The sequence below is a fragment of the Euprymna scolopes genome, chromosome 14, assembly GCF_053919585.1.
Source record: "Euprymna scolopes isolate OS-2025 chromosome 14, ASM5391958v1, whole genome shotgun sequence".
Classification (NCBI taxonomy): domain Eukaryota; kingdom Metazoa; phylum Mollusca; class Cephalopoda; order Sepiida; family Sepiolidae; genus Euprymna; species Euprymna scolopes.
In genome coordinates this window covers 32,674,883-32,700,273 of record NC_136495.1, presented here as the reverse complement: position 1 = coordinate 32,700,273, position 25,391 = coordinate 32,674,883, and the positions used below count along the sequence as shown (strand labels likewise).

Genomic DNA, 25,391 nt, shown 5'->3' with positions numbered 1-25,391 from the left:
TCAGTTAATAAATTTTCGTTTATCGAAATTCGTGTTTAGTAAAGAAGGTCGGGTAAGTAGTAAACCATCAAAATATTCATAGTGTGAATAATATACATATGTAATATATGCATGTGAGTATTTGGCAGCGTGGCATTGATTGTGTGTGTTGGTTTACCTTGTTCTTGTCAGTGCGTGTATAGCTGTGAGTAGCAATTCGTTTTTGCTCACCTGACATTCTCTAATGTGCAAGAATGTATGCGTGAGGTAAAGAAGGCTTGTATGTGAGTCATTGAAGATTTATTCCTCTCCCGGCCACAAGCACGGAAACGTTGAGCGTACATTTTTGTGTCCTTCAGTTCGGATGGTTGTTGAAGTCTCTCTTTTTACTGTTGGTGTCTTCGTTTTATATGGGATGCTAAATTTGTGCTGGTTTATTAATTGAACATAGATTGTTACTTTTGGGGTTTGAAACGACTTTTAGTCAACACGTTCCTGTGAAAACTAATTTGCCTTAAGAGTGAAGAGGAAAATGAAGCGGAGAAAGAGAGTAGTAATTAAACCATTTATTATTTAGTGTTCGTCAGACTCGCATCAGAATCTCACTATAATATAATCAAAACGAATGGAAAAAAATAAATAGTTGTTCACAAAAAATGGTGCTTTTCTGTTTTAACTTTACATTCTCCCATTTCATACAAGTTTAACATACAAAGATCTATACTGATCATTTTTTTTTTTTTTGTAAACGTTGCGAGTAGAATACTCGTCAACGATCAGATTAAATTAATTCTCAGAAACGTACAGTTATCTCCCTTTACAAAGATTAACATCAAGAAATAATGCTACTAAACTTTTTTTCAGCAAAGTGGTTACCACTTATCAAGACTTGGGGGCTACTCAAGGATTAGGTTTAATGTGTGTATGACGGTTGTCACTGGGACAATAGCGTAGTAATCATTAATAGTGGAAATTTGGTATTTTTAAGATGACGATTCTACAAGAACTTTTTTACGTTGGACTTGAAGACAACAGTATTGTAGTGAGCTGGAAAGCAGACCAGTTGAACAGAATTCCACAGGCGGCAGTTTTAGAAAAGAAGGTTTCTTCATGGAATCTACTTTTAGGTTTAAGTACAAATAAAGAGTGGGAGAAATTGTTGATAGTGGTTTGGGCTAGATGAGTGATTTTTTACGAAAGACTAGTAGGCCCACCCGGCGTTGCTTACGACCGTCTAATAAAGCAATGAGAAGAAGTTTGAACATGTTATTCTTAGGATAGAAGATTTTTAATGTCTATATATCATTTGCTATCTTGAGCAAAAGAATGTTTTACCCAACCTAGAACGTGAATTACACAAATTATGTATGAAATAATTTTAACTTCCCTAGGACATGCGATTAACAGCACGAATATGAAATAATTTTACAATTCCTAGGACAGATAATGTACAACACCTATATTTAATAATTTTACAATTCCTAGGACAGATAATGTACAACACCTATATTTAATAATTTTACAATTCCTAGGACGGATAATGTACAACACCTATATTTAATAATTTTCTTATCCTCTGACGGGTAATGTAAATATATATCTGAAACAGTTTAACATATTCTCGACAGATATCGTACAACATATATGAACTAATTTCTTTTCTCACCAAGGCCATCATAATTTTAAGAAAAAAAAATTTTTAAGAAAAAAGAAGAAAAATTTTCTCACCAAGGCCATCATAAATTTAAGAAAAATGTTAGAAGATGAATCATTAGAATTTCCAACTAAATACAAATACATAAATACATTTTCTTGGTTAGTGATTAGGTAACACTTTCTTCAACAAAAAATTCGTCATTACTGTGTTTTTTCCCCATCAAAACCACCACCACAACTATAATTTTAAGCGAAATTATATAATTTCTAGAATAGGACTCAGCAGATTTTCCAAATAAATATGTAAATATTATTTCAGCACAATCCGTATTCTGTATGTCAGTTTCTTATTTAATAGATTGTTACGTGAAAGTACAGAATAGTTTACAAAAATGCCCTCTTCTCCCTATATTAAGAATGGCTTTCTAAATTATAACGTTATTATTTTAGCATGATCCGTATTTTATATGTCAATTTTTAATTCTTAAATTGCTAGGTGAAAGTACAGAATAGTTAAAAAGATACTCCCCATATTAAGAATGACTTTTTAAATAATGTTATTATTTCAGCATAGTCCATATTTCGTATGTCAGCTTTCCCTCCCCCTGTATATATATATATATATATATATATATATATATATATATATATATATATATATATATAAAGTAAATATGAGATCGTAAAGTTCTATAACCATTTCTGGGACTGATTCCATATCATCCCATCTCTCTTAAAAATAGATAAAAAATAAAGAAACTTTGAGATCGTAAACTTCTTCAGCTATTTTTGGGACCGACTCCATATCACCCCTCTCTCTCTCTCTCTCTCTCTCTCTCTCTCTCTCTCTCTCTCTCTGAAAAATTGATATGAAATAAAGGAAATTTGAGATCATGAACCGCCTCAGCCATTTCTGGGACTGGCTTCATACCCCCCCCCTGTCTCTTATAAATATATATGAAATAAAGTAATTCTGAGATCGTAAACTATTTCAGCAATTTCCCAGACTGACACCATATCCTCCCTCCTCACTGTTAAAATTATTTGTGAAATAAAGTAATTTTGAGATCGTAAACTGCTTCAACCGTTTCCGGGCCTTACTCCGTATCCCCACTTCTTTTTAAAAATATATATATGAAATAAAGTATTTTTGAGATCATATACTGCTTCAGCCATTTCTGGGACTTTCCCTCCCCACCTCTTAAAATGCATGCTGTGTCGTTTATATTGCATTTTTTTAACGAGGTAATGCCTGGTAGAAAACTATATTACACTTACTTAGCCTTTTGGCCAAGATCAAAGTGTAGTATCTGACCTGATGCAGCATTTCAGCGAAATCATATGTTGACCCCTCTCCATAAACAGAAAAAGTGGTGGTAACGCTTGGGAGAATGAACAGGCACTAATTCACAACATACTAACCTAAAAGAGTCTTGGCCTTCGGTACAAGATCAAAGTGTAGTATCTGTTCCGGCAGATGCTGCACTTGGGATGATTTGTACCAGTCAGTGGAGGGGGGGGGGCCCTCTATACTGGGACAATTATTATTTTTGGTAACCAGAGTGCCCCCTTTTTGCCTACTTTTAGGGGAGCTGGTTTTTACCTCACATTAAAAACGGCCTTGTGCCTAATTTGCTCAGTGGGGGAGCAAATAAATACCATCTGTTCTTCAGATGCTGCACTTCTATTTCTTGTTCTCGTTCGGTGGAGGAGAAATCCTTCACGACTGAGACAATTTTTATTTTTGTACCTTTTCTCCACGTTAAAAAACGACCCTGGTGTCTAACTCTGTCCCGTGGGGAGGCTTAGTAAATAGGCACAACACACTAACCTCGCCTAAAAAAAGAAGTTTGGTAATCCTTGGCGACCTCCAGAGTACTTTTAAAAGCAACATAATCGTGCTTTTGTCCCCTCCCCACCATCATTAACACATGTGGTCACTTCCGGAAAATGACTCAGCAGTTTTTCGAAATACATGATTTCATTATAAATTTTTGTATTTTTTAAATATGGGCACTACACAGTAGAAGCATCTTATTTAAAATTCATGCTACTCAAAAAATAAATATTTCAAAGTGCAGGTAGTGATTAGGCAACACTTGCTTTACAATAAACTAATCAAGAAATTGTATTGAGAAACAGATACTTAATGTTAACTAATACTAAACAAAAATAGAGATAATACATGTCAGTTTCTTATTTAATAAATTGTTAGGTGAAAGTACAGAATAGGTTAAATAATACCTTCCCCTCTCCCTGTTAAGAATGGCTTTCTAAATAATAACGTTATTATTTCAGCACGGTCCATATTCCGTATATCCTAAAAATATGTATGAAATAAAGTAAATATGAGATCGTAAAAAAGATATATAGGTTTGTTTACACTCACAGACATACGTCTACTGTTTTATTTATATAGAACATTAGCAAGGGGGGCATAGTTTGGAGCTCAGTCGAGCACTTCCCATGAAAATAAGGATAGAGTAGAGACAGGCTCGCAACGTCTCTTGTGTGGGAAAGAGGTTGCAGAGAAAGGAGTACATCTATATAGAATCAATATTCGATTTTTTTATAAAAACGCAAACTTATTGCAAATATGAAATATTTGAATTTTTAACTGGAAGTATGTTCCCATGTATTACCTCCACCCCTAAAAACCCTTAAAAACACTCAAAAGGAACTGAAAATTGGAGAATATTTATTAATTGATATCTAATAACTATTGTTACAAGTTTGCAGAAATCAGAGACATCCTAGTTTTCGGGAAGGTCTTCCACTTCTCCTTTTGCCCCTTTGCATAAAGCAATTAATTTTAATATAACCAACATTACGCATCCTTACACTAGCCACTGTGTTCAAAAAGTCATAAAGATCGATTAATTAATTTTAAAGGTGAATACTATATACAGAAATATACAAACATAACAATCTTTATATAAATGGGGTAATCTCCAAAAATACCGTTAGGGCTTACAACATGGCCGCCAGAAGAGTCACGTGACCCGGTTGATCCAAAACATGAATCGCCGTATTACGAAACCGGAAAACGCAAATTTAAAGCAAACTTTTGTAAACATTGTTTTTTAAAAATAAATAATAATACTTCTATTATGTTTTAAACGACTGTAATAGTTTATTTTGGAAGTATATTTCATAAAGAAAATTGACAACCCACTTTAAAAACAGAAATTACGAGTTTTATATATTTTATTCGCAGTTTTTTGTTGGGGGTGTCAAAAATTCCGCCTAAAATTCTGATACACCTAGTCGACCACTTGTTTGTTCTGAATAAAATACTTTTTATAAACACTGTTTTAACTAAAAACAACCTAAGATTGTTTCTCAAAGTTTGCCTATTTTTATAACAACATTATATCAACAAAAAATTAAATACAAACAAATTGTGATTGTTTGTCAAAGTTTGCCTTCAAGGCTGCGTTTTCCATTTGCACGATTCATGTTTTGGATCAACCGGATCACGTGACTCTTCTGGCGGCCATGTTGTAAGCCCTAACGGTATTTTTGGAGATTACCATAAATGGATATACAGTAAAAAAAAAAAAAAAAAAAAAAAAAAACGGGATACGATGGCCCAAGGATATGTTTTTTTTTGTTTTTTTTTTTTCAGGTTACGATGTAGACGGTCCCTGGTTGCGGTATTTGCCCCACTTTACGGTGTTATTTATAATGTTATTTGATTATATACACATGTATTATGTATTTTATTACAAATATTTATTGCCGTATCCCGGGGTTCTACTGTAGTTGTATTGATATACTTACGTCATCATAGACGAAGATGTCTGCCTTATTCCAACGAAGGCCTTGATTTAATTTGCATGACCACAGAAGAGTTCGAGAGCCGAATGTGTAGGCTGCATACACTGCAAGTTTGCCGTGGCCGGTCCCGTTGATGAAATAATGAAGTTGAAATCTGTGCATGTATTTGTAGACTGGGATTTCTATACCGGCTCGTCTACATATATTCTTTGATAAGTATAAGTAACCTACAAACAAGTGTTAAAAAATACAATTAAAACAATAAAGCATTTCTATTTTCTGAAGTAACAACTTCATACACGTGAAAAAAAAAAGAGTTCAAAGTCCGGACAACATTTTATTTGGATTACTCGAACTACTGTTCTCATTTTGGATCCTGTGGCTAACTGATTAATGATATCGACTGACAACCCGGATATGACAAGATCGAATCCAGTTCGTTCCACTGAAACCCTTTCACATAGCATGTTGACAACCTTTACGTAGATTCTACTATAAGTAAAATGCAGCCTCATTCACCCTAGGACAGTTGAACCGGCTTCCAACGGAGGAGGAAGTTTTTAGCAAATGTCAATTTTACAAGCGATACTCAGTTGCATGTGTATTCTGTTCAGAGGAAGATGAGGACGTTAGACTTTGGCAGTTCTTGAAACAAGGTGTCGAAGTCCTTGTCAGAAATTTAATTTCTTCCTTCTTCTCGTCGTTGTCTTTTATCTTTCCTCCCTTCTTTCCTTCTTTAACTTTACGTCTTTTTAACGAGCTGCTGCTGCTAAAAGAATCACGCCACAATTGGTTCTACTAAGAGATATTTTTCCCGCGAAAATTCAACAAGTGCACTAGAGAGTGGAGCGAAAGTCAGTTTTGGACAGAGATTCCACGAGGGTAACACGCAAGTTACGAACTCTGGTCCTACTCAGACATTCAAGTCTTAAAAATAGTAAAAGTTATTTCATTGTTCATAGGAATGAATAATGAGTTTCAGTAAGAGTCGAATCAAGTTGGTTGACTCGAAAAGAAAAGAAAGAATCAATTCTAAGAAGAATTGATCTATAAACTTGACGCACGAGATGCGATTAAATGTCGGCGTGTGGAAACCGAAATGTCTTTCCATGTTGTAACCAGTGAGAATTTCATCTGACAAGAAGGACGAACGAAGGTTTTACCAAACAACATTGAGTTTTCAAATTCAAGGATTATTTTCAAAAGAACTTTCAAGGATTCTGTCACTGAAGTGAGGACAGATCGATTTGGAGTGGCGTGAAGAAAATATATATGTAAAAAAAAAGCACTCCCACACATATATATAAAGATTAAAAAAAAAAAAGAAAGGTTAAAAAAAACGAAATCATTGTTTTACGCAGTAAGTTCTCTTATTTCTGTACTCTCTCTCTCTAGTGTTAATTAAGCCTTTAGTGGTTGCCATAAGGACATTTTTTGGCAGTCGAATTGGTGAACATATAAACTGTATTTTCTTTTGTAAATTGAACATATAAACTTTTTTCTCAATAATTGAACTTTGCAGCTTTGCTGCCTTCTTTCCCCAACCCTTATGCTTTCTTTTCCCTCAATAAAATGTCAATATTTTTTTATTCTTAAAAGTATTTCCTTGTCTTTATTTTTTCATGTCCTGATTTTTCTAGGCTTATTAACATGAACCACATGGGATAACCTTCACGGGACTCAGTGAATAAATTTCCCGCATCCTCCTACATACAGCACCGGGCATTTCCAAATGGTCCCCCATCTGGTACAGATTAAGCTCAACTTTGTTGAAGTTTGGTGAACTAACGAGAACCGGCGTGTCGACGTGATTATGCCGTATTCTGTAAATGCCTGGCATATTTTAGCAAATGATTCTAACTAGAAAGATATTGGAAAACCAATGCTAACAATAGAATCATCTAATCCATACGGAATAAATAAATGAATCTTGGGCGTTATTCTCGTAACGTTTCGCCATATCTAACCTCAAATCTTCTTCATTTTCAAATAGCAACGATACGAAAGGTGCTGAGCAATATGGAAATACATAGTATGTATGCCAATGTTTTCATTTCAGATGACTCTTATACATGTTATAACGACTTTCCTACAGTCATTGATAGAAATCTAATATCACTTTCACACATAAACAAGTTAGGTTGACATCATGCAAATAGATTTCAACCTCGGGAAGGTTGGAACGCAGATCCAACAACGTTGGTAAAAGAAACTTATTAGTAGGGAGTCATGCTAAGCGATGAAGCTTTTTAGTCTTGAAAAGTGATGACTCATTAGTAAATAAAACATAAAAAAATAAATGTGTCCTAAATTAGGGTAACCTGCGGCAATGGCATACCATATTTTTTGCTTTGTTGAATTCCGATTCTGAATTAAATCAACATTTGATATAGATGAACAAAACATTAGTCAGCTAAGTTATCATATAAAAGAAAAACAACAAATAAATGAAAGCAAACACAAAAGTAGAAAAGTTGACTTAAAAAAACATTGAGTACATATAGAAATGGAGTAATTCCGTACCTTCCGTTTGACAATTACGTAATGTAGGAAATAAATTAATCAAAATAGAAACAAAGCCAACCAGTAAATCATTTATTTATTAGAAACAAAGCCAACCAGTAAATCATTTATTTATTAGAAACAAAGCCAACCAGTAAACTATTTATTTATTAAAAACAAAGCCAACCAGTAAATCATTTATTTATTAGAAACAAAGCCAACCAGTAAATCATTTATTTATTAAAAACAAAGCCAACCAGTAAATCATTTATTTATTAGAAACAAAGCCAACCAGTAAATCATTTATTTATTAGAAACAAAGCCAACCAGTAAATCATTTATTTATTAAAAACAAAGCCAACCAGTAAATCATTTATTTATTAGAAACAAAGCCAACCAGTAAATCATTTATTTATTAGAAACAAAGCCAACCAGTAAATCATTTATTTATTAGAAACAAAGCCAACCAGTAAACCATTTATTTATTAGAAACAAAGCATACCAGTAAATCCTTTATTTATTAGAAACAAAGCCAACCAGTAAACCATTTATTTATTAGAAACAAAGCCAACCAGTAAACCATTTATTTATTAGAAACAAAGCCAACCAGCAAACCATTTATTTATTAGAAACAAAGCCAACCAGTAAACCATTTATTTATTAGAAACAAAGCCAACCAGTAAACCATTTATTTATTAGAAACAAAGCCAACCAGTAAATCATTTATTTATTAGAAACAAAGCCAACCAGTAAACCATTTATTTATTAGAAACAAAGCCAACCAGTAAACCATTTATTTATTAGAAACAAAGCCAACCAGCAAACCATTTATTTATTAGAAACAAAGCCAACCAGTAAACCATTTATTTATTAGAAACAAAACCAACCAGTAAACCATTTATTTATTAGAAACAAAGCCAACCAGTAAACCATTTATTTATTAGAAACAAAGCCAACCAGTAAACCATTTATTTATTAGAAACAAAGCCAACCAGTAAACCATTTATTTATTAGAAACAAAACCAACCAGTAAACCATTTATTTATTAGAAACAAAGCCAACCAGTAAACCATTTATTTATTAGAAACAAAGCCAACCAGTAAACCATTTATTTATTAGAAACAAAGCCAACCAGTAAACCATTTATTTATTAGAAACAAAGCCAACCAGTAAACCATTTATTTATTAGAAACAAAGCCAACCAGTAAACCATTTATTTATTAGAAACAAAACCAACCAGTAAACCATTTATTTATTAGAAACAAAGCCAACCAGTAAACCATTTATTTATTAGAAACAAAGCCAACCAGTAAACCATTTATTTATTAGAAACAAAGCCAACCAGTAAACCATTTATTTATTAGAAACAAAACCAACCAGTAAACCATTTATTTATTAGAAACAAAGCCAACCAGTAAACCATTTATTTATTAGAAACAAAGCCAACCAGTAAACCATTTATTTATTAGAAACAAAGCATACCAGTAAACCATTTATTTATTAGAAACAAAACCAACCAGTAAACCATTTATTTATTAGAAACAAAGCCAACCAGTAAACCATTTATTTATTAGAAACAAAACCAACCAGTAAACCATTTATTTATTAGAAACAAAGCCAACCAGCAAACCATTTATTTATTAGAAACAAAGCCAACCAGTAAACCATTTATTTATTAGAAACAAAGCCAACCAGTAAACCATTTATTTATTAGAAACAAAGTCAACCAGTAAATCATTTATTTATTAGAAACAAAGCCGACCAGTAAATCATTTATTTATTAGAAACAAAGCCAACCAGTAAACCATTTATTTATTAGAAACAAAGCCAACCAGCAAACCATTTATTTATTAGAAACAAAGCCAACCAGTAAACCATTTATTTATTAGAAACAAAACCAACCAGTAAACCATTTATTTATTAGAAACAAAGCCAACCAGTAAATCATTTATTTGTTAGAAACGAAGCCAACCAGTAAATCATTTATTTATTAGAAACAAAGCCAACCAGTAAACCATTTATTAATTTTAAACAAAGCCAACCAGTAAACCATTTATTTATTAGAAACAAAGTCAACCAGTAAACCATTTATTTATTAGAAACAAAGCATACCAGTAAATCCTTTATTTATTAGAAACAAAGCCAACCAGTAAACCATTTATTTATTAGAAACAAAGCCAACCAGTAAACCATTTATTTATTAGAAACAAAGCCAACCAGTAAACCATTTATTTATTAGAAACAAAGCCAACCAGTAAACTATTTATTTATTAGAAACAAGCCAACCAGTAAACCATTTATTTATTAGAAACAAAGCCAACCAGTAAATCATTTATTTATTAGAAACAAAGCCAACCAGTAAACCATTTATTTATTAGAAACAAAGCCAACCAGTAAACCATTTATTTATTAGAAACAAAGCCAACCAGTAAACCATTTATTTATTAGAAACAAAGCCAACCAGTAAACCATTTATTTATTAGAAACAAAGCCAACCAGTAAATCATTTATTTATTAGAAACAAAGCCAACCAGTAAACCATTTATTTATTAGAAACAAAGCCAACCAGTAAACCATTTATTTATTAGAAACAAAGCCAACCAGTAAATCATTTATTTATTAGAAACAAAGCCAACCAGTAAACCATTTATTTATTAGAAACAAAGCCAACCAGTAAATCATTTATTTATTAGAAACAAAGCCAACCAGTAAACCATTTATTTATTAGAAACAAAGCCAACCAGTAAACCATTTATTTAACAGCAAAGAATATGCATAGGCATGACTAAAAATGGGAAAATGCAGAGAGACTGTTCAACTGCCAATTGTCTCTTATAAAAGACGAAACACACATAACAGAAGAGTAACTTTCAAAAAGTTTTCTTCTTGCTTTGAAAATAATTCATTTAGGATCGCTATTACCGTCTGAGTAATCGCTGTTTCTTTGTAGATTTCAGCGTCTGTCTCTGAGGTGTCGGCATCTGACTGTTCAGCACGTACTTTTGGTCTCCTCGTACCGGTATTCTGTTTTTCCTCCTGCCCCACGACCTTACCCTCGAGGCCCTATCCTATTTTGTTTTTGCTGCTTTCTCTGAGTCGTCTTTTTTTTTAAGTCGCTGCAGACATTCAGCTGAGGTCAGGCTCTCTCCATATTCTATTTCGATAGTCCTTTGTCTGTTGGTATCTTTTTTCAGGCCTAGCCAGCATGACAAAATATATAACAATTATGAAAAAGGACAGACCCCAGTAAGTAAGGAAGATGTTTGAAAATGATATTAGGAAAAGTCTAGAATCGAACCCACTAGGTAAGTGTTAAAAGCCTAGGAATGCAGATCGATTGGCATTGTTCTCGCAAATAACTATAAATATAAATTTATGTCAGAGATATATAATTAATTTGGGAATTCAGTCAATTGTTCATTCTTTTAGAAATAACTGGATATTAAATATGTCAGTTAAAAGAATGGACAATACGAGTTTATAAATAATCATTAAAAAATAGGTTAGATATTGAACAATTAAAATTGGGAATTCTTTTTTGCCAAAAGTGTGTTTGGATAGACATATGTAAAATCCACATGAAATTTATTCACGTGGAACAGCGTGCCTCTGACGTCATAATAAGGGAGATGTTCAATATATTGAGACAGGGTTAGAATAATCAGTCACAGTGATAGTCAGTCGGACAGCGACTTAGTGAAGCTGATGCCCTTAGAGGCGAGGGAAGTGGAGAGGAGACCATGTAGCCATACAAGCTTGAATTCCTGAGTCATCAATCAGCCGGCTGATGGATAAAAGAATCATTATCTATATTTTGTTACTGTTTGTCTTCGTGTCGTCATGACAACTGAAAGGTAAATGTGTTTTGACTATCATCTTGTAAACGAACTTTGTATAACCCTTCCCCAAGTATTAATTGTGTGTCCTCCCCATCAATAATGTATCTCCCCTCCTCTAATGTGTTAAGAAGAACTGTTGCATCATATCTCCCAGTCCGTATTCATAATATTAAGTTTCCAACAATTGTCACAGTCGTCATTGTGATATAAACAGTATATAAATGTCATTATCATCCTTTGTTCTGAGTCCCTGATATATACACACTCTAATATATACACAATCCAATATGTACCCGTTACATAACACAGTGACAAATTCACCAGTAGGAAATGGCAGGAGAAACTAAAATATGTAAATTAAAAAAAGCCTGTTTTATGTTAAACATCTATTAGTTTGTGTGCTTGAATTCTTTGGGAAATTCAATACCACAGGGATATTAAATTTATATAATCCATACCGCAGAGGTATGGAATTTCCCCAAGCTCATGTTAATCTGACAAAGCATAAATTCAACATTAGGACACTACTAGACTTTCTTTAGATTTCTTTCATGGTTTGTATACGTAACTCACAATAAATAAACCACTTTCAACCGTAGAGAGGACATGAACACACGTATAAGGAGGACTGAAAAGTGCAATTGTTTTGCTTACATTGAGGTGACAAGATTGTATCTCTGGATCAACTGATGTTCACAATAGAAATACTAATTATTTTGTCAAATAAAATATCTAAAAAATATCAATATATCAAGTGTGTGTGTGTGTGTGTGTGTGTGTGTGTGTGTGTGTGTGTGTGTGTGTGTGTGTGTGTGTGTGTGTGTGTGTGTGTGTGTGTGTGTGTGTGTGTTCGAAGAGATCAATTCGGCTTGATTAATAAGGTTCTTTATAACTACGGTTTTGTATCGGTATGAACATTCATTTTCAAGATACATTCACTTTTGAAGATAAAGGAAATAGTTGCAATAGCCTTTTTATACAGATATTATTGGAACAGATATTACACTATGGTTCTAAAGAAGTGATGAATTCATCTTTGCTCAAATAAAAGTTATTCTACAGCGAATTGAAAAAAATATATCAAACAGGTCTTAATAACCTATTCCCCAATTACTTAGTCGATAAACATATTAAACTAACTAGAAACCTAGACAAAACTAATAATAACCAAGTTTACAATCCCCACCCCATCAATTTATTTTATGGCAACCCGTTAAACCACAACTTTAAATCAGATGAAAAGTACTAAGGAATATAATACATCGATATATAACCCCAGTCAATAATAATAAGATCAGATTTATCATCTGCAAGAAATCAAAAACTGCTAAAACTTATAATTAAAAACAACACTTCCCGAACAAAATCAGTCAACGAACCCAATGCAGTCTACCAATTAAAATGCTTATTAGGAGAATGCATATACAACAATAGAAATAGCAATAGGGATGGTATAATAACACGATCAATACATTGTCCAGAAGACTAACCCTACACCTTTCAGATACCAGCTCGATTTGTCAACACCTAAAACAAAATGGCGGCTCATATTCCCAAATGTAGAAAAATCCTAGTCCAAAACACGAAAATCATTAATAGAGATCCAAACGCAAAAAGAAGAAAAAAATACTACAAACACTGTATAAAGAGGTAAACAGCCAAAAATTACAATGTAACTTTTAAAAACGGTGATAACATTTTGAAGTGCCTGGGTACGTAACCATCGAATATATATATATATATATATATATATATATATATATATATATATATATATTCGATGGTTACGTACCCAGGCACTTCAAAATGTTATCACCGTTTTTAAAACTTACATTGTATATATATATATATATATATATATATATATATATATATATATATATATATATATATATATATATATTTATATTTTGTGTACAGAAAGTTGTTAATTGAGACAGATCATTGGTACCGTCGGTTTCAAGCCCGATAATAAGGCCCGTTTAAGGTATCCTTATCAAGCTCTCTTCAGCCAATATTCGTCTCTGTTAGTTGAGACAGATCATTGGTACCGTCGGTTTCAAGCCCGATAATAAGGCCCGTTTAAGGTATCCTTATCAAGCTCTCTTCGTCTCAAAATATAAAAATACAAAATACAAAATACAAAATACAAAATATGAATACAAAATACAAAATATAAATACGCTCTTAAAATTTGGATTTTCCTTTTAATTGAGCACTCTGCTGGAATTCTTTATCCAAAAAAAAACTAATCATAATTATATATATATATATATATATATATATATATATATATATATATATATATATATATATATAGTGTGTGTGTGTGTGTGTGTGTGTGTGTGTTGTAATGTAAATTTATAAATTCACAAATTAATAAAAACAAAAGCAGTAAATTCCATACCATTTTGTTAGTCACACTTTTAAACAATTATATGTTTAAGCCATGTTCTTAACACGTTAAAAATTATTTTTTACACATTTTTTGTTAGTTTTAAAACTATTTTGTATCGCTATACTAGAGTAAATTTTATCTTGTGAACACAGTTGTTTTCTATTTATCTTCTACAGTTTAATAGATGTTGGGGTTCTTTAAAGTACAGGATAGCAAATTTTTCCTGAAGGCATAATCTACATGGGTCGTCTAGGTCCCTACACGTGGTAGCTTGTCTTATTATTTTCCATTCGACTACCGGCAGACAACCCATGTAGATTATGCCTTCAGGAAAAAAGTGTTTTTGATATAGATGTACATAAGAATACTTTGATAAGTATGTTTTAACTTAAATAGGGATGGTATAATAAAATTGTGGGGTCTGCGTTCGCGCCTGGCCTCCATAGAATGGAAATAGGCACACACTTTAATAAAGACTTTTCATATTTATCTGCGTAAGTATACTTTGATAATTATGTTTCAGTTTGAAGAAATAAGATATAATAAAATTATTGGGTGTTCGTTCGCGCCTGACCTCCATAGAATGGATATATCTAAAAGTTTAACAAGGTCTTTTAATATAAATCCACAGAATATTGTGATAAGTGTTTCAGTGAGAACAGGTATGGTATAATAAATTATGGGGTTTATCTATTTTATTTTTACTTTCATCATATTTTGCTTTGGTTTTGATAATCCCAAATTCGAAGCTATCTCTTTACAACCCTTCTTTTTCATAACATATCATACTTTCATAAATAAGAGTCCATTTTCTGTAGGCTGTTTTTGAACCCAGTCAACGACGGGTACTTTTGCTAGCATATATATAATTTTTTATATATAAATATAAATTTATATCATTCAACCACGGTAGTGGTTGAATATATGCTTAAGTCCGAAATTGAATGAATCGAGACACATTCAAACCACCCCCACTAATTCCGTTCGCAACCAAATTTCAAACAGGTTATAGAGTTGGATAGAACACCTCATTAGTTACATTTTGAAAAAAAAAATTTCGAAAAATGGTTCAGTAGAAAAAAAGTTACAACAAAATATGTGGGTTCACAAACAGGAGAGTAAGTACATAAGTGACTAACGCTTTTTTTTTTATTTTGCATAACTTTTTTTGTATATAAATATTTTTTACTGCGATTTTGCCAATAAGATATGTTAGTGTAACGGTAAGAGTACCGGGGGTTGGTGGGAAGATTTTTGGTTCAATCCCGTGTATCGTTTTTTTTTATAATTAAAAAACCTAACTTTTTTTTAATAACTAATTTTTTTTTAACTCTCCTTATGATTTTATAGCAAAAAATGGTGAATTTATCGATTAAAAATATTAGTGAATTCTATGATATACATATTCTTTGAATGAACTCAAATTTTTCGTGATCACATTTGATGGAAAATGTAGTCCCATTTTGGCAATGCGTCTGAGCAATGATGCTTTTGAACCCGCGACCAGCACTGCGATGTCATCAGCAGCAGCCTGGGCATAAATATTCCTATTTTTAAACTCCTTTAAAAGAGGATTCAGCATACAGTTCCATAGTAAAGGTGATAAAATCCCACTTTGGGGGTTTCATTTAACTACTTCCCTTTTAACAGTTGCCCTCAGTAGTTCTACTTGAACTGTTCTGTGCCTCACCATATACTCAATCCATCGGATGAGTACTGGTGGCACATTGAGTTCTCGTAGCGACTTGAACATACTACTGAAGGGTATTTTGTCAAAAGCTCAAACGATATCTAAAAAGACACCGTATGCCATCTTCTTTTTTGTTAGTTTACGCTCTATACAGATCACGAATTCATGAACCGCAGTCTCGGTAGAGACCCTGGCTCGGAACTACTGTGATTGAATGATAAATATTGCATAAATGTGTGTTTGAGAGCTAATTCTTTTTGACAATCATTAATAAATATTATAAATTTATATATTAATACAATAGCAATGCCTGAAAAAATCATGGATTATATGGAAAAATGCGCGTATGAAAAGTAATATTCTTAAGATTTTATTAAACCTGGAAAAGTAAAGGACAAGAAATTCAACCTGGAAAAGTAAAGAACAAGATATTCTAGTAAAGTAAAAAATAAGAATTTTTCAGACTTAAAATATTGCAGCTAAAAATAAAATTTGAATATTGATAAATATTTTATTTATTATTTGCATATGTTGTTGTTTATTGTTGAGTTAGAAAGAATTAAATGATCCTAATTATGATATAATAAAATTATTAATTTTTATGTAAATTATAAAATTATTAATTCCATCTACTAACTAACTAATGAATTAATTTTATTCAAACCATTTTCACTACATAAATATATGCGAATAATAGGGGGAAATAAGTTAAATCCAGCGACTGACACCCTTTCTAACTCAACAATAAACAACAACATATGCAAATAATAAATAAAATATTTATCAATATTCAAATTTTATTTTTAGCTGCAATATTTTAAGTCTAAAAAATTCTTATTTTTTACTTTACTAGAATATCTTGTTCTTTACTTTTCCAGGTTGAATTTCTTGTCCTTTACTTTTCCAGGTTTAATAAAATCTTAAGAATATTACTTTTCATGCGCGCATTTTTCCATATAATATATATATATATATATTTATAAATGTGTGTATATATATATATATATATAAATGTGTATATATATATATATATAAATTTGTATGTATATATATATACATTTGTATATGCATATATACTTTGTATGTATATATATATATACATTTGTATATATATATACACATTTGTGTATATATATACATTTGTATGTATATATATACATTTCTATGTATATATATATTTATTTGTATGTGTATATATATTTGTATGTATATATATTTGTATGTATATATATATTTGTATGTATATATATATATTTGTATATATATATATGTATATATTTATATATGTGCATATATTTATATATGTGTATATATTTATATATGTGCATATATTTATATATGTGTATATATTTATATATGTGTATATATTTATATATGTGTATATATCTATATATAGAGAAAGTAAAAAAAGGAACAAACCGTATTATGTGTTCACCAACGTTTCGTCTTTATTTCGAGACTTCCTCTGGGTGAATGAATTCATTCACCGAGAGGAAGTCTCGAAATAAAGACGAAACGTTGGTGAATACATAATACGGTTTGTTCCTTTTTTTTATTTTCTCTATTTTGTCGGAATACTATTTCCATTATTTTCATCATATTTATATATGTATATATATTTATATATGTATATATGCATATAGGTATATATTTATTTATACATGTATATATGCGTGCATATATTAATATATATTTATATATGTATATATGCACGCATATATGTATATATATTTATATATGTATATATGCATGCATATATGTATATATATTTTTATATGTATATGTGCTTGCATATATTTATATATATTTATATATGTATATGTGCATGCATATATGTATATATATTTATATATGTATATGTGCATGCATATATGTATATATATTTATATATGTATATATGCATATATATATGTATATATATTTATATATGTATATATGCATATATATGTATATATATTTATATATGTATATGTGCATGCATACATGTATATATATTTATATATGTATATATGCATATATATATGTATATATATTTATATATGTATATATGCATATATATGTATATATATTTATATATGTATATATGCATGCATATATGTATATATATTTATATATGTATATATGCATATATATATATGTATATATATTTATATATGTATATATGCATATATATGTATATATATATTTGTATATGTATATATGAATGTATATGTATATATATTTATATATGTATATATGCATATATATATGTATATATGCATATATAAATGTATATATGCATATATATGTATGTATATATGCATATATATGTATATATGCATATATATATATGTATATATGTATATATGTGTATATATATTTATATATGTATATATGCATATATATATATGTACATATGCATATATATATGTATATATGCACATATGTATATATATTTATATATGTATATATGTATATATATTTATATATGTATATATATTTATATATGTGTATATGTATATATATTTATATATGTATATATGTATATATATTTATATATGTATATATATTTATATATGTATATATATATATATATATTAATATATGTATATATATTTATATATGTATATATGCATATATGTATATATATTTATATATGTATATATGCATGCATATATATATATTTATATATGTACATATGCATGCATATATATATATTTATATATGTATATATGCATGCATATATGTATATATTTTTATATATGTATATATGCATATATATATATATATATTTATATATTTATATATATTTATATATGCATATATGCATATATATGTATATATATTTATATATTTATATATATTTATATATGTATATATGCATATGTATATATGCATATATATATATGTATATATGCATATATATATATGTATATATGCATATGTATATATGCATATATATATGTATATATGCCTATATATATGTATATATATTTATATATGTATATATGCATATATATATATATTTATATATGTATATATGCATATATATGTATATATATTTATATATGCATATATGCATACATGTATATATTCATATATATATACGTATATATGCATATATATATGTATATATGCACATATGTATATATATTTATATATGTATATATATATATTTATATATGTATATATGTATATATATTTATATATGTATATATATTTATATATGTATATATATTTATATATGTCTATATGCATGCATATTTGTATATATATTTATATATGTATATATGCACGCATATATGTATATATATTTATATATGTATATATGCATCCATATATGTATATATATTCATATATGTATATATGCATGCATATATGTATATATATTTATATATGTATATATGCACGCATATATGTATATATATTTATATGTGTGTATATGCATGCATATATGTATATATATTTATATATGTATATGTGCATGCATATATGTATAATTATTTATATATTTATATATATTTATATATATTTATATATGTATATATGCATATATATATGTATATATGCATATGTATATATGCATATATATATGTATATATACATATATATATGTATATATATTTATATATGTATATATGCATATATATATGTATATATATTTATATATGTATATATGCATATATATAGATATATTTGTATAAACAGTCATATATGTATATATGCATATATATGTATATAAACTGCTATATATGTATATATGCATATATATATATATGTATATAAACTGTCATATATGTATACATGTATATATATATGTATATATATATATATATATATATACGCATATGTATATAAACTGTCCATCGATTTATTGCATATTAATAAAATATGAATATTTCACTAAATATACGTCACACAGAATTAAAATTGCATCATCAAATGACTGTTTCAAGGTTAGTTATTTCCCCAAGTTGTATTAAAATCCTTTTAATATTCACGAATTTATGACATTTTATTTATTATCAAGTAATGTATACTGTCCATCGCTCTATTTCAGATTTTTTAAAATGCGAAAAAGTGGCGATTGACGGTTATCGAAAAGGATTGTTGCTGGACTCACAGAAGGATTGTTCATCCAAGATTTAGCTATGGAGCTAGAAAGAGGTCCAAGAAATTTGGCTTCATTAGTTAACAACCCCAATACCAAATCCTGAAAGGATAAGGGCACCAGGAGAAACCTTACACATCGTGATTTTCGGAAAATTCGTAGGGAAGTCAACCGAAACACAAACAGCACAAGTGCTTCCATTTTTGCAAGAGCTGGAATCGCTCCAAGATCCGGATAGGCCAGATGTAGTGTGTAGAGTGAGATGGCAACGAACATCAAAACTATTGCAAGACCTCGATTGATCAAACAACATAGGGAAAAACGAAAGGCTTGGGTACAGAATTACATGAAAATGGATTTCCAACGTGTCCTATTTACAGATGAAACCCGTGCTTCTCTTAACAATCCGGATAGATGGACCAAAGTTTGGAATTCGAACGGAAATCCAGCCCCTTACAGAGTTCATCGCCAACGAGGCGGTGGAGTCATCATGTTTTGGGCAGAAATCATTAGAGATAAATTTGTTCGACCAGTTCGAGTTCCAGAGGGTGTAAAACTTACCAGCAATGCGTACACGGCCTTTTTGGATAAACATTTGTCATCGTGGCTAGATGACCTACTATTATCACGTTTCTTTCAGATGATTTTTATACATGACAATGTCCACACCATTCTGCTAGGGCGACTGCAACCTTCCTTGAATCTATGGAATTCGTTGGAGAAACTCTCATGACCTGACCATCGTGTTCTCCAGACCTTAATCCCATTGAATATCTCTGGTCAATATTAAAAAGAGGAGTTTATGAGGGAGGAGAGCAATTTACTTCAAAGGATGTCTTGTGGAGAATATAGTTGATATTGCTAGAGCCATAACTCCTTTTTGAGATCTAACAATTGACTTCCCTGGGGAACAAAAGGTTGTTTTAAAATGGTGGATACATTGATGAATAATTCATTTATTTGAGGCTTAGCACCTAGGATGTGTTTTTCTCATTATTCTTTGACAGAAAAATATAATAAAAAATAAAGTTCGCATGATAAGACATTGTATTTTTGCCATGAAACAACATTTTAAGAGACCTGCAATAAAGCAATGGACAGTATAAATCCCACGATAAAGAATAAAATGTCATAACTTCGCGAATATCGCATGAATTTGAATTACATTTTTGGAAATACTAACCTTAAAGCAGTCGTTTGATGATATAATTTTCATTTTGTTGTGATGTATATTTAGTGAAATATTGATATTTTACTAATCTGCAATAAAGCGATTGAGACAATTTATACGTATATATAAAAAATAAAAAGGAAAAAACCGAGTTATTTCTCTATTTCGTTGGAATACTATTTCCATCATTCTCATCATATATATATATATATATATATATATATATATATATATATATATATATATATATATATATATATATATTTGGGACTAAACTTACAATGATACTATATAAGGAGTCCAGTAGCAAGATGTATATATCGTTAATTATCGTTTTCAAAACAGATTTTTTATTTCACGTTCATAGTATTTTATTTATGTTTATGCAGTTTTTTTTTGTTTTTTGTTTTTTACACGGTGGTCACCACTTATCAAGGCCCGGAATCCACTCAGGGATAAGGGTTATTGCACGTACAGTACGTCTTACACGTGTTTCGTTGACTGGTGGGTGTTCACCAATCAACTTACCAGATATGTGTTCCTCAGAAAAAAAAATTGGAGAGAATTTTTTTCCTTTGATTAAAAAGGATATCGTGAAAGAAAAATGTTGATAAAAGTAAATTGACATCTAGCGTTCGCAAAATCATAGAAATAAAAAAGGCTCTTATTATAGTGTATTTAGACACACTTGAAGCATGTTTGTGTTTTTCTTCAAGTTTCTGAGTGTTGTTTTTTTTTTGTTGTTTTTTTTTTGTTTTTGTTTTTCATGAATCAGAAGCCGTGTATGTCAACTGGGACGAAAATTAAAGATAAAAGTAATTCTCTTCTTACCTTTTTCTCCTAACAAGGATTTTTCAGTTTCAAGGGCAAAATGGCAGTTGTACAGATGTGACCATTTGCACAGGTGACGCTCGAAGTTGCAAATCGCATGGCTATTACCTGAAGAGAACAAAGCATGCGTTTTATACAACGGTGTTTATGGAGGCAATATTTATATATCTATAAAAGTGAAAGTGTCTGTCTGTGTGTGTCTGTTTGTGTATATTTCCCTACGCAATTACTCTGTCAATTTTTGTCTACAGACTCGAAATTTGATATATAGTGTATTGAGATTTGGGAAAATCTATGTGATCGGTTTTCGGCCAGAAATTTGGCTATTTTGGGGTCAAAGTTCAACGATTTGACCTTTGAGAACTCTACCAAACTCCTCCGACAATTTTGAGTCTAAACACTTGAAATTTTAGATATAGGTTCCTTAAACATGAATCTAACTTAATAATTTGAGTTGAGCCCAAAACAATAAATTTTAAGGGGTCATAATAGTGGTCAAAGTTTTAAAAATTGACCGGTTTTTTTTTTGTTTTTTGGGGTTGTTTTTTTTTGTTTTTGTTTTTTTTTTTTGTTTTTTGCTCAGCATACACCTCCAAACACCCGCGCAACGCCGAGCACCCATGCTAGTTATTCTATATTACGATATCTACCTCGCTTAACGTAAAGATTATATAGAATAGATATTCTCCTTCACCATAATCAAGGCATATTGCCATTTGGGCGTAAAGGGCTACTATTTAGGACCATGTTCTAAAGCTATTATGTTAACAGATGAGCGGGATGCCTGTTTACATTACAGTTAAACTTCTGCATGTCAATACAGTCACGCAAGCAGAAAGCAGGGAAGGAATTCCAAAGTTTAGAAGTCAGAGGGAAGAAGCTATAAGTTTTTCTGGCATATAGGGACCTCTACAGTTAAGGGTGAGATTGGGGGCGGAGCTAAACGGTTTGTGAGGGATATGTACGTCGAGGGGTATATATGCAATGAGTTCATCACAGCATATTCCATTTAAAATACTGCGACGATGAAACAGGAATTAGACCTTAGTTTATAGTGCAATATCGGGGTTCTACAGTATGTGTATATATATATATATATATATATATATATATATAATGTGCGTGTGTGTGTTTATTCGAAGGTAAACAGTTACATTTGGTCGCTACAAGCAGCCATCTGTTTCAGTCAATGAGACTTCATCATGCAATCCGACGTTAAAGAAAAAAACATTTTTTGTTTAGCGTTAGTGTCGCCTTATGACGTCTCATTGACTGAAACAGATGGCTGTTTGTAGCGACCAAATATAACTGTTTACCTTTGAATAAATAATGAAAAAAATATTTTGCTCTTGTTATCGAGCATTATCTAACCACCTTCGTTAAGTTAATTAGTTCCAACTTTTGAATATATCAAGCTCGGATATATATATGTATATATATATATATATATATATATATATATAGTATTGTTTACAGAAAGTTTTTAGATGAGACAAGATTTCAACCCGATAATTGGGACCGTTTAAAATACCCATATCGAGCTCTCGTCAGCCAATACTCATCTGACGAGAGCTTGATATGGGTATCTAAAACGGTCCTAATTATCGGGTGTGAAACCGACGGTACCAATGACTTGTCTCATCTAAAAACTTTCTGTAAACCAAAAAATATATATAAATACGCTCTTATTTTCGGATTTTCTTTATAATTGAGCACTGCGCTGGATTTCTTTTTCCAAAAAAACTAATTATATATATATATATATATATATATATATATATATATATATATATATATATATATATATATATATATATACTTCATTTAATCACATAAATTAATATACTAAAGTATAAATTTATGCGTAAACTTTAAGTATTTACTTTAACAGTGCTCAATACGTAGGTAAAGTTAGGCTGATGAATCCTAGCGTGGATGAAACGTGGAATATTCTGTGTACCTTAATCGCCATATATATTTTATAACTTATATATAAGGAAAGTATTTCTTCGAAACTCCGCGGATTAAGCACTATCCACTTATCAAGTGTTTCCTTTTCAGATTAAATATGTGTTCAACTCTTTTTCAAAGTGTTTTTTAACATGTTTTATTAACTGTTTGCTCTTATATATATATATATATATATATATATATATATATATATATATATATATATATATATATATATATATATATATATTTCCAGATGGGAATGGACAGAATTATTCTTTGAACGAAATATTTTTGCACCACTTTTATCATTAGATCTTGATTTTAATCTTCATAAGCAAAACATTAAAATCAAGATACTAAACCTTATGTCTGGAATCTTTATTTCCATTTTCATCTAATCTTCATTATATGATTTTGATTCCAAAATAAACTAAAATTTAAAACTTAAGGAAGTCTTAAGAAGAAATTGAAATTCAGGGAATTCTGCTTAGTTGTTGCGTAGATTGAGCCTATGCAAATCTGATATTTGTGAATTTTCAAATGGAAGTTTATGTGTCCATATTTTGCACCGAGAATTAATGTCTCATACCAATGATTAGAATTTCACAAAAATCATCGGTATCTTATTTTATTGGAGGGTTTCTACTAGTGATGGGACGATTCCAATATTTTTACCCAATTCCGATACAATTACCGATTCGGTGCTAAATTCCCGATTCCGATAAAATTACCGATTCCGATTCCTATTCTTTATAAATCTATATTTATTAAATTATGAGATTATTTTCCCCGATTTTCATAAAACTACATGTTAAATATTCAGATATTTTCCTAAACGTCAAAATAAACTTTGTGGGGGATGATTTATCGATTTCAGCTTTACTGGTATTTGAAAATCAATAAATATTTATCATTTTATCATTATTACCAGCAATGGAAGGTTTTACTTTTAATTGTCTTTTTTATTTTATTTTTTTAAAAGAATCGGTTTTGAAATCGGAAAATAGACATCAATTTTTCCGATTCCGATACCCCCAAATGTGCCGATTTTTCCGATTACCGATTCCGATTAATCGTCCCAACACTAGCTTCTACAACATTTATACCCAACATTTCGATGAAACTAAATTAAACTAAATGTAGACCACATTATTACCCTTACGCCTAACGTCTGTGTTCCAAAATTCATAGTGATCGGTTAATTAGTTAGACATGAATCCTGTACATACAAATATATCAAATTAAAACTATCTCAGCTTTATAAAGAGATATGTTGCTGTGCAGCTATATTTTGGCTATTATGAAGATGTTGTCTCCTAAAGAAGTGACTATATTTTTTCACAACTAGTTTTGTTTTTGTTTTTTTATTATTTTATTTTATTTGTTTTTGTTTTAGTTTTGGTTTTGATTTTCTTAGCGATTGCAAGTCAAATTTATCTTAGTTGTCCAAACTGTTTTTGTGCGTTCTATATATATATATATATATATATATATATATATAT

The 25,391-nt window shown here is 30.1% G+C and overlaps 1 protein-coding gene across 1 annotated transcript in view; it reads right to left on the bottom strand.

Annotated features, from left to right (window-relative positions):
* Nucleotides 1-25,391, bottom strand: part of LOC145292712 (uncharacterized) — a 47,592-nt gene that overhangs the window by 17,090 nt on the left and 5,111 nt on the right. The window contains exons 2-3 of the mRNA XM_080138749.1: nucleotides 21,937-22,044; nucleotides 5,419-5,642 (exon numbers count right to left, since the gene is read on the bottom strand). Coding sequence (XP_079994875.1) covers nucleotides 5,419-5,642; nucleotides 21,937-22,044 — 332 coding nt within the window. The remainder of the gene's footprint in view (nucleotides 1-5,418; nucleotides 5,643-21,936; nucleotides 22,045-25,391) is intronic.